The following is a 12,208-nucleotide window of genomic DNA, read 5'->3' on the forward strand; positions in this document are numbered from 1 at the left end:
GATTGACATTATACTGAGTGCACTATCTGAAAATTACCTTGAGCAATCAAACAGAGAACCGACTCGTGGAGAAAACATCGTGGACCTACTGATAACAAACAGACCCGAAATTTTCGACTCTGTAAGCACAGAACAGTGAATCAGTGATCATAAGGCCATTGCAACATCCCTGAGTATGGAAGTAAATAGGAATATAAAAAAAGGGAGGAAGGATTGTCTGTTTTGCAAGAGTAATAGGAGGCAGATTTCTGACTACCTAACGAAAATTTCAGTTCAGACACTGACAATGTTGAGTGTTTATGGAAAAAGTTCAAGACAAGCGTAAAATGCGTTTTAGACAGGTATGTGATGAGTAAAACTGTGAGGGATGGGAAAAACCCACCGTGGTTCAACAACAAAGTTAGGAAACTACTGCGAAAGCAAAGAGAGCTTCACTGCAAATGTAAACGCAGCCAAAACCTCTTAGACAAACAGAAGCTAAACAATGTCAAAGTTAGCATAAGGAGGGCTATGCGTGAAGAAGCAGTGAATTCGAAAGTAAAATTCTATGTACCGACTTGACAGAAAATCCTAGGAAGTTTCTGGTCTTACGTTAAACCAATAAGTGGATCGAAACAACATATCCAGACACTCTGGGAAAATAATGGCATTGAAGCAGAGGATGATGCGCGTAAAGCTGAAATACTAAACACCTTTTTCCAAAGCTGTTTCACAGAGGAAGACCGCACTGCAGTTCCTTCTCTAAATCCTCGCACAAATATAAAATGGCCGACATCGAAATAAGTGTCCAAGGAAGAGAAAACAACTGAAATCACTCAACAGAGGAAAGTCCACTGAACCTGACGGGATACCGATTCGATTCTACTCAGAGTACGCGAAGGAACTTGGTCCCCCCTCCCCTCTAACAGCCATGTACCGCAAGTCTCTAGAGGAACGGAAGGTTCCAAATGATTGGAAAAGAGCACAGGTAGTTCCAGTTTTCAAGAAGGGTCGTCAAGCAGATGTGCAAAACTATAGGCCTATATATCTGACATTGATCTGTTGCAGAATTTTAGAACATGTTTTTTGCTCACGTATCATGTTATTTCTGGAGACCCAGAATCTATTCTGTAGGAATTAACATGGATTCCAGAAACAGTGATCATGTGGGACCCAACTCGCTTTATTTGTTCATGAGACCCAGAAAATATTAGATACAGATTCCCAGGTAGATGCCATTTTCCTTGACTCCCAGAAGGTGTTCGATCCAGTTCCGCACTGTCACCTGATAAACAAAGTAAGAGCCTACGGAAAATCAGACCAGTTGTGTGGCTGGATTGAAGATTTTTTAGCAAACAGAACACAGCATGTCGTTCTCAATGGAGAGACATCTGCAGACGTTAAAGTAACGTCTGGCGTGCCACAGGGGAGTGTTATGGGACCATTGCTGCTTTTCACAGATGATGCTGTAGTATAGAGAGAAGTTGCAGCATTAGAAAATTGCAGCGAAATGCAGGAAGATCTGCAGCGGATAGGCACTTGGTGCAGCGAGTAGCAACTGACTCTTAACATAGGCAAATATAATGTATTGCGAATACAGAGAAAGAAGGATCCTTTATTGTATGATTATATGATAGCGGAACAAACACTGGTAGCAGTTACTTCTGTAAAATATCTGGGAGTATGCGTATGGAACAATTTGAAGTGGAATGATCATAAAAAATTAATTGTTGTTAAGGCAGGTGCCAGGTTGAGATTCATTGGGAGAGTCCTTAGAAAATGTAGTCCATCAAAAAAGGAGGTGGCTTACAAAACACTCGTTTGACCTATATTTGAGTATTGCTCATCAGTGTGGGATTCGTACCAGGTTGGGTTGCCTGAGGAGGTAGAGAAGATCCAAAGAAGAGTGGTGCGTTTCATCACAGGGTTATTTGGTGAATGTTATAGCGTTACGTAGATGTTTAGCAAACTCAAGTGGCAGACTCTGCAGGAGAGGCGCTCTACATCGTGGTGTAGCTTGCTGTCCAGGTTTCGAGAGGGTGCGTTTCTGGATGAGGTATCAAATATATTGCTTCCCCCTACTTATACCTCCTGAGGAGATCACGAATGTAAAATTAGAGAGATTCGAGCGGGCACTGAGGCTTTCCAGCAGTCGTTCTTGCCGAGAACCATGCGCGACTGGAATGGGAGGTAATGACAGTGGCACGTAAAGTGCCCTCCGCCACACACTGTTGGGTGGCTTGCAGAGTATAAATGTAGATGTAGACTTTATATCTTCGACCTTGTGCTGCAGACCAGACACTTCCTTCACAACTGACTATGTGGTTTTAATTTTATTCTGTGAATTAACTATTCTATTTGCATGCCACTTACATCTTGCCTTCCTAATGACATTTTAAGCACCTTATAGTACTGTTTGTAATGGCTACTGTAGCTTGATTGTGACTACTGCTAACATTTTGATATAATTCCTTCTTTATTCCACATGATATCCTTATCTCACAAGTCAGCCAGCCAGACTGCCTTTTATAGCTAGTACCCAATTGAGAATGTTCCAATGGAAAGAAACTCTTAAGAGCCTGAGAAATGTGTCAAGGAAAATATTATAATTGTAATCTATGTTGTCGGCACTATAAACATCCTGCCACTCTTGTTCCTTGACAACGTTTAAAGCCTTTATATTGCCATTAGATTAGCTTTCCTACATAGTTTGTAATTATATGTGACACTTGTTTGAGTACAAAAGCCTTTTAGTGTTAAAATTTTTGCATCATGGTCTGAAAGGCCATTCACCCTTTTAATAACAGAATTTCTATCTAGTAATGAAGAATGAATAAAAAAAAATTTGTCTACAGCTGTGCTTCTGTTTCCTTTCATCCTAGCCTGATAAAATGCAGTCTGCATCGGATCATGTGAGTTTAGGAGATCTAAGAGCATCCTTTGTCTTGCTCAGTCACGTACAAAATTGATATTGAAGTCACCACATATAACTAATTTTTGGTGCTTCCTATAAAGTGAACTAAGAACTGTCTCTAGCTTGGGAATAAGTGCTCTAAAGTCAGAGTTACGTGACCTATAAACAACAACAATTAGCAGTTTAGTTTCACTAAGTTCAACTGCCTCTACACAACATTCAAATATCTGTTCAGTGCACTGCTGTGATAAGCCTATGGACTCAAATGGAATACTGTTTTTTACGTTCATGGCCACTCCCCCACTCTGCAAGGAACTCCTTGAAAAACAGTCAGCTAATCTGTATCCTGGTAGATGAAGCCTCTGAATTGTCAAATTATTTAAATGGTGCTCCAATATACCAGTAATGTCAGAATCAGCATCTATAAGCAGTTCAATAACTTTATTCCTAACGCCTCTTATATTTTTATGAAATATCTAATTCGTTCTCTATTTGGAAACCTGACATCCTCTGAAGATAATTTCTTAGTTCGAGGGACTTTCTTTGAGCTGGTATACCTATCAGCTGACTTCAGTCTAAAAAAGGTGCAGCTCCAACACCAACTTCTACAGGAATTTTTCCATGAGTCATCCCACCACCACCCACTACACTATCCCTATAAGCTTTGCCAGTCTCCCCTTCCCATACCTATTGAGGTGCAGGTCATGCCTAGTGAAACCCGACCTACTGATAGACCCAACTGGCACCACTGAAATGTGACCCACGCTCTTTGCTATCAGCGCCCTCTCCAGCCCATGTTAACGTGCCTAACAGCTGCATGAAGATGAGGCCTATCGTGATGCTGAAACAGTTGCACGAAATGCACGTTAATGCCACCAGTTTGAGTAGCTATCTCTACCAGATCACCATCTACATCATATTCCCCATCCTTATCAAGACCAGATCACCATCTACATCATATTCCCCATCCTTATCAAGACTATTCCCTGCTCCACCCACTATCACTACCTGATCCTCTCTTGTAAAATTCGTACATAACTCCCCTATGCTGTCAGTCACCTGAGTGTACCCTGCACTAGGCTTCACATTGCTGATGACCTACTACTCACACTCTAACACTTCCTGCAACTGGTGGCCTACACCTCTACCGTGAGAACTACCTAGCAGCAGAACCTTCTTCTTTCTGTTAGACTCTGCAACTGACTTAAGCCTCCTAATTGCTGAGGACTGCTGCATATTTCCTACACCTACAGCTACCAGAGGCTCCTCTCTACTCAACTCTGACAACGGGTCAGATCTATTCGATATATGCAATGTATAACTGTCTGAATACCTCCTCCTCCTAGCTGCCTTCCTGCCAACTGCCAGTTCCCATTCCCCAGCACCCTTCACCCGCCTCAGCCTATCTAGTTCCTCCTTTGCATATTGTAACTGCGTCTGAAGGGCACAAATCTTATGCTCCTGTTCCTCTATCAACTTATGTCTACTACAGATTCTGCATTTCCAGGAGAGGATCTCGCTACAATGCCCACTGGCTTCCCCACTGCATTCCCTCCAATGAAAATACTTTGAACAAATCCCACACCATACTGTCACTGACATTTAAGGACAGCAATATGAACCATCCTCCACCAATGCCAATCCTCTCATTGACCTAGCGGTGAAGATACCGCCACAAACTAGGACATTTCAGGAGCTATCCAACCAGAAGTAATAACTATGGCAGAACAATTACAGACACTACAGATAAATGGGTCCATGATGGCATCACCAGACAGTGCACCACTTGAATCACATGAGCTGATGCTGTGGTATAGGAGAGATGTATATAAGCCACACATCCTGTCTGTAGTGGGTTTTGAAACTTCCGTACTTTCAACTAGAGGGCTGCAAGGGCCCCAGAGTGCTGTGACAACATTGAGTATCAGACTCTGGATTGAACTGTGTACTTACATGCTGAGGACTTTGTTTTGTAATGTTGGACTTGAATGGAAATCTTTGGACCACATTTTGTGGTATCCTCTTTTGACCAGACCACTCATCTTTTCTTGAATTTGCTTGTACGTATGAACTGTTCTTGTTCAAAGTTAACAAACACTATGCACTGCTATCCCCGGCAAGAAAAATGACGGTTTTATCAGTTGCATGTCTTTCACTCTTTCTCTGTCTCCAAGGTATAGTGCCTTCATTCTGCTTGGAATCCATTATTCACTTGTAAGGGTGAAGCATTCTGAAGCACTTGTATCGATATCACTCCTGGTACAGGTGTAATTTGAGTGAACTACAAAAATTTATAATTGTTTTTGCATTACCTTTGTTACACCACCACTGCTGCCATTATCATCATTTTACATCAATAATAATAATAATAATAATAATTACCATATTCGTCATTTCCTGTAGTTAATGACCTGTTGGGAGATGTATTTATTGATGCTGTTTCAGTGGTTTGCAGGCCATATATGTTGAGTATTGTTGTAGATTGTAGGTGACTGTGATGATAAGAGAGAGAGGGAAGAGGGTGATACCTTATACTGACACTAGCTTACTTTTCTTGAATCACATTAAGTGAGCAACAAAGCTTAATTGATTCATTATCTGGATGTCAGAAACTGTGCACCACCACCTCATTTCCCATTCCTGGTCAAATATTAGTAATTAATTTTTTTCCATTGCCATCATTTTAAGGCTTCAAAGTGGCAGTTGTCAGAGTTCATCTGATTGGTCATAGGTTGCCAACTGTCAGTTTTTATCAGGATCAAGGTGGTTAGGTTAGATCAACTCTATCGAGGAAGTTAGAATCTGTTGTAACCTGCATAGGCAGGGTGGATGCCACAACACCTCTGTGCTTGGAGATGAATTACTACATTGTAGCTTTTGCTATTAAAAAGGCACCAAATGTGGATGAGCTATGTAGGTCTTGAAAAGAATGTGGTGAGTATTGTACCCTCTTTCCTCAGTTATTGGAATAACCAGCAAGTTTTATGAATATACGAGATGGAGAGAGAAATTACATACTTGATATGATTCATGGTGACATTGAAAAGAAAGATTACAAACTCTCTGCACAGTTTGAAGTAAATTCAGTTAACCATCAGTGGTTGTCAGTCAGTTTATATGTGAAAGACAAACATAAATATTAGAATAAGATACTCTGAACAGCTAAAGCACTGAAGAGTGGAAGCACCTACACTGAAGAGCCAAAGAAACTTACCTAATATTGTGCAGGGCCCCCGTGAGCACACAGGAGTGCTGCAACACAATGTGGCATGGACTTGACAAATGTCTGAGATAGTGCCGGAGGGAATTGTCACCATGAATCCGACAGGTCTGTCCATAAATCCATAAGAGTATGAGGGGGTGGAGATCTCTTCTGAACAGCACATTGCAAGGCATCCCAGATATGCTCAATAATATTCATGTCTGGGGAGTTTGGTGGCCAGTAGAAGTGTTTAAACTCAGAAGAATGTTCCTGGAGCCACTCTGTAGCAAATATGGATGTGTAGGATGTCGCATTGTCCTGCCAGAATTGCCCAAGTCTGTTGCAATGCATGGTGGACATGAATAGATTGCAGGTGGTCAGGCAGGATGCTTACATATGTGTCACCTTTCAGAGTCATATCTAGAAACATCAAGGGTCCCATATCACTCCAACAGCACATGCTCCACACAATTACAGAGCCTTCACCAGCTTGAACAGTCCCCTGCTGACATGCAAGGTCCATGGATTCATGAGGTTGTCTCTGTATCCATACATGTCCATCTGCTCAATACAATTTGAAACCAGACTCGTCCGACCAGGCAACATGTTTCCAGTCATCAACAGTCTACTGTTGGTGTTGACTGGCCCAGGCGAGGGGTAAAGCTTTGTTGTGCAGTTATCACGGGTACACAAGTGGACCTTCGGCTCTGAAAGCCCATATCAATTATGTTTTGTTGAATGGTTCGCACCCTGACACTTGTTGATGGTCCAGAATTGAAATCTGCAGCAATTTGCTGCAGGGTTGCACTTTTGTCATGTTAAACAATACTCTTCAGTCGTCATCGGTCTCATTCATGCAGGATCTTTTTCCGACCGCAGCGATGCGACAGATTTGGTGTTTTACCAGATTCCTGATAGTGACACTACAATTATGAAATGGTCATACAGGAAAATCCCCACTTCATCGCTACTTTCGATATGCTCTTTCCCATCGCTTGTGAATCTACTATAACACCACGTTCAAACTCACTTAAATCTTGATAACCTGCCATTCTAGGAGCAGTAACCGATCTAACAACTGCACCAGACACTTTTTGTCTTATATAGATGTTGCTGACTGCAGTGCCGTATTCTGCCTGTTTACATATCTCTGTATTTGAATACACATGTTTATAGCAGTTTCTTTGACACTTCGTATGACAGAATCACCACCCTTCTGGCATAATAACACCAGTAAGCAGTAGTAATAATTCGTACACAGCTAATGTCCAGCTACCTCAGTCCAGAATAGATTAACTATAAAGTAACTTAAAGCATAAGATACACCACCTTCTTCTCACTTCAACAAATTATTTTTTTGACATTATAATATATGCCTAAAATTTTGGATAAAGATTTTGTCTACTTATGGTTTCCAATAAAACTGTTATTTCAGTCATTGTGGTTGAGTGATTGTTGGCGCTTCAGCCTGGAACCACACAGCTGCTACTGTTGCAGGTTCGAATCCTGCCTCGGCCATGGGTGTGTGTGATGCCCTTAGTTTGGTTAGTTCTAAGTCTATGGGACTTATGACATCAGATGTTAAGTCCCATAGTGCTTAGAGCCATTTTGTTATTTCAGTCCATTGATTCCAAGTTATATTTTGATTATGATATTTTTTATCCTCAGGGTGCCACAAACTCCTTTCTTGGATTAAATAAATCTGTTTCACACAGTCCACATTTCGTGCACGAGGAAGTTAGCAGATTCAACTATGTGAAAGGAGTGGGGTAACTGGTTTGAGTTTCACTCATTTTCATCTGAAGTCTCTATGTTTAGGTGATGAGATCGGCTGTTTTGTAAATCCTTGTTGCCAGTTTTGTAAAGGCTTCGTCACTACTGCTGGGAGGCAGAGTTACCACTGTTTTTACAGTGGGTCGAGTTTGTGAGTTTGTGAAGCGGCTTCTGGTGCAGTAAACCGCTAAGAAAATTTCTCTCTGCCAGTATTACACAGCTATGCCTCAGGATCAGGTTACAGGATAAGAGAATGGAGGTTCTACAACACTCCAACAAATTGGTAACAAAGTCGCACAAATGAGTTAGAAAGATGTACTGATCTTTGTGACTTGTTGAATAAGGAAGTCTGCAATACTGCATTCAATATAACACAAAAACACAAAACTTCACAGTACATAGCAGACGCAATTTGCAACTACTATCTGTTTACTTTCTAGAGTTCACTAGATGATGTTCCCCATCTAAGTCAGCCCTGGATGATGATCTATAACCAAGTGAGCAAGAGCTGCTCTTCTCTCTTTCGAGTAGGTTTCTGTCCGTCTTTGGCAGATTGTTCTTGGCCGGCAATTGGACGAGGTGAAGTTGATGTCTTCATCCTCAGCACTGCCCGTGGCACTGGTGGAACCCATGCAAGTGGCAAATCTCTATAGCACTGGCACCAGCTCGCATAGTTGCACCTGCGATGCTTTTGCCCTGGCTCTGTCTTGTTCAAACGGCATAACAGGCTGCATTGTGACCATTCATGTACTTGCAACTGATTTGAAAAGATTGACCATCCTCTGCCAATGTCGGTCATCGGTGGAATCCATCAATGTAGGTGCCACTGTGACTGCAACCTGAGTACCTGTGAGTCAAAAATCGTTGCGAAAGCATACCTTGGTGGCCTCACAGGAACAACAAAAACCTTCTCTCTTATCCCTGAATACTTATGTCTTTGTAATTTCTTTAGTGGTGTGTGTTGGTTTTTTTTCCCCTTCTGCATTGTATGGGCTCCATAAAAAGAACAAATAGAAAATATCTGTTGTTAAACCGTTAATTTTTATCAGCTGCTGTATTTTGCATTTGTTACCATTATATGCTAGTTTGTTTCTTATTTTATCTTCGTTTCTTTTGTGTGTAATATCCATTGGTTATGGAAGATTTTCTGTAATAAGTTTTCATTACTACAAAAGTAATTTGCAATTAGTGTTATTAGTGCCAAAATGTTGATGTTGTGTTGTTGCAGGTTACGTTTTTACAAACAGTGTTATTGGAATTACCAGAAGATGCAGCAGCTATTGTCGACAAAGAACAGTTACAAGAACTTTTGAGGCAGCTGCCATCTAATACTGCTGCAAACATTGGCAATGTCTCAGTACCACCTGTTGCTGCGAAGGCCAACCAGCACCGCACACCACCAGAAACACCCAGCAAAAGATCAGCCTTACTGAGTAAAGGTGCAGTGATACACTTCTTTTGTAATTGTCACGAAAATTTCAACAGTTGGGTTCTGCTGCAGGTTTGGGGGAATATATATGGAAACAGTATCACTGTGGTAATGATTCTATTAAGATGCCAACATTTATTGTACTAATGTGCTGAATTAAAATAGTGTAATTGTAAGCAACAGAGAACATCTTGAGTGTCCATAAACAAAAAAAGTAAAACAATTGCCCATAAAGAAATTTCCTCTGCTTTCTCACTTTGATTGTATATTTAAAATTAGTTCCTTGTTCAGTGGAAAGCTAAATATTGCAATATTTTCAACACAATTAACAAAACCAAGATTATATTAGAAAAAAAAATCAAGTAGTGGAAAGTGGTGTGTGTGTGTGTGTGTGTGTGTGTGTGTGTGTGTGTGTGTGTGTGTGTGTGAGAGAGAGAGAGAGAGAGAGAGAGAGAGAGAGAGAGAGAGAGAGAGAGAACTCCTACCTATTATGAAAAATAATAGACTTGCTGCCAACAGACTTTACTTCTTTGAGGACACTCACACAGAGACAAGTATCAGTGGTCACAATGCAGTATTAGCAACAATGAACATCAAGTTACAGATAGTTGAAAAGTAAACAGAGAAGTACACATGTTCACTAAAATGGATAATGAGGTGGTTATCTAATTTCTCAGACACAAGTTAGAAGATTCGAAACAATAATCAATCTTGATATTGATTATTATTTGAAATTATCAAAAAACTGTTCTTTTTCCAAAAATTAACAAGTTCGAAGCTTTTAACTCAGGCAGTGGACATCAGATATGACTCAAGCTCAAGCTAAAAGTTGACTAATGTCTATAAAAATATGTATCTAGCAGAATAATCGCAGATGCCTCGCATGTGATATGCAGATAATGTTTGCAAGCTCCATAAAAAAACAAGCGCTGGCTGCACAATGGGTATAAAACAAACCCATAGAGCGGCAAATCTTAAATGAAATGTGTGTGGCTGCCAGAAGAGCAGTGTGTGCAAAATATTCTTGAAGGATCTGTCTCAAAAATTCAATACATTTTGGTTATATGTTAAGCTTGTCAGTAACATAAAATCAATGTCCAGAACATGGAGACTTTCCTTCAGAAAGGTAAATCATGGAATGTTCCCATCATTTAGTATCTGTACTGCTGCTGAGATAAGTGAATAGTTAGTAATAGTGGTGTTGAGAAGCAGCTAAAATTCCGAAAACTCAGTTAAGATTCCAGGATATGATGCAATTTTGACAATCTGTACAAAATTTCAAAGTGAATAATCTCTCTCAACCATAATTTACCACAGGACCCTTGAACAGATATGTTCCCCATGATTAGGAAAAAACACAGGTTACTCCAAACTACAAAAGACGTAGTAGAAATGATCCACACGAATCAGAGTCTAAATCACTCACATCTATTCATGGCAGAAAACAGTTTTACTGTGCCATTTTTCTAATGGTTACTTTGAGACAGTTCAGAGATTTTTGAAGAAGTAAATTAAAATCAGTCTTATCTGTCTCAGGAAAGAAGAAAAAATAATCACTGGGAAATGATATGTGGAAGAACATGTCTCAGATGAAGGAGATATTTAAAACTATCCATAGAAGAAAGAGGCTGGCCATTATTTCTTACAATGAGAAACACTCCACCACACTAACTAACCATTTAGCTTTGTAGTAGGCACCAAAGTTCTTTAACCCCACCCCCATAGCCCTGTTTTTTTCTTGTGTTGAGAAGAAATTATTCAGTTGAAAGAATGAAGTCTTTTCTTATTGTGAAGAGCTCCTATAGGCATGAGTTGTTAAACCTACTCAGCTGCTGAAAGACACTTTTAAAAATGGTCTTAGAATGATTTTGAAGGATGGAGAGATGCACTGAATGTAGACAAAATATTTCCAAAAAGTGTCTCCTAGTGTCTTTCATATTCTTAACTATGTGGCAAGACATGTTTGAGATCTTAACTCTGTACACAGACCCCATAGTATTTTCCTAAAATATTAAATGGAGCTTTCTCTTTTTCCTGCTCCACACCCACCACCCCTACTCCACATGATTAGCAATTTGCAGAACTGGAGAGAAAAAAATGATTAAAATTTGAGAAATATGAATATCAACAGTGAAGAATAATGTGATTCCTGACAAAGGCCCTCTCACTTCCTCTTGAGAACATTACTGACAGAATTAAAATGAAGACACATTAGTAATTTCTCTTTCACTTCCACAAATTACACCAATATTTCTAACCGAGTTGAACTGCTGAAATGATAATGACCATGATAAATACTAAAACAGTAGCATACAAAAATCAGTGAGGACAATAACAAATGACTAACTCTAGATGTGGTGTTAATACTCCATATTTGCATGTGACACTGAGCCAGTGGTCTATAGTCAATATTTTAAAGCTCTGTGTTATTGATGGCGTAGGGCAATACAATGCTGAGCCAAAACATTTTGACAACCTCTTTATCAGCATGGTAGTCCACAATTGGAAAGCAATACACCACAGGATCTATGTGGCATAGATTCAGCAAGTCTTTGGTAGTCAGCAAGTCTTTCCAGGGGAAGGTAGCACTGAATTTCTACACACAGGTACTAACAGGCTGCTGGTTTATGGATGCAGAGCTGTTGCCAAATTTTGTTCCAGATGTGTTCTGTCAGGTTCAGATCAGACTAATTTTGTGGCCAAGACATTAACATAAGTTGAAAGCATGCTTCTCAAATCAATGTACCACAATTCTGACCTTGTGACATGGCTAATTTTCCTGCTGGAAGATGCCATCACTGTCGGGAGATACCATCACAGTAAGGGAAGACATCAAACATGAAGAGATGCAGGTAGTCTACAATAATGTTCATGTAGTCCACAGCAGTTATGGTGCCTTCTATTACTGCCA

General features: G+C 40.2%; 1 protein-coding gene across 4 annotated transcripts in view; it reads left to right on the top strand.

Annotated features, from left to right (window-relative positions):
• Nucleotides 1-12,208, top strand: part of LOC126297885 (GTPase-activating protein and VPS9 domain-containing protein 1) — a 280,670-nt gene that overhangs the window by 75,774 nt on the left and 192,688 nt on the right. For all 4 annotated transcript variants that reach the window (XM_049989182.1, XM_049989183.1, XM_049989180.1 and 1 more), the window contains exon 9: nucleotides 9,097-9,307. In XM_049989182.1, coding sequence (XP_049845139.1) covers nucleotides 9,097-9,307 — 211 coding nt within the window. The remainder of the gene's footprint in view (nucleotides 1-9,096; nucleotides 9,308-12,208) is intronic.

This window comes from Schistocerca gregaria, chromosome X (assembly GCF_023897955.1).
Source record: "Schistocerca gregaria isolate iqSchGreg1 chromosome X, iqSchGreg1.2, whole genome shotgun sequence".
NCBI classification, from domain to species: Eukaryota; Metazoa; Arthropoda; class Insecta; order Orthoptera; family Acrididae; genus Schistocerca; species Schistocerca gregaria.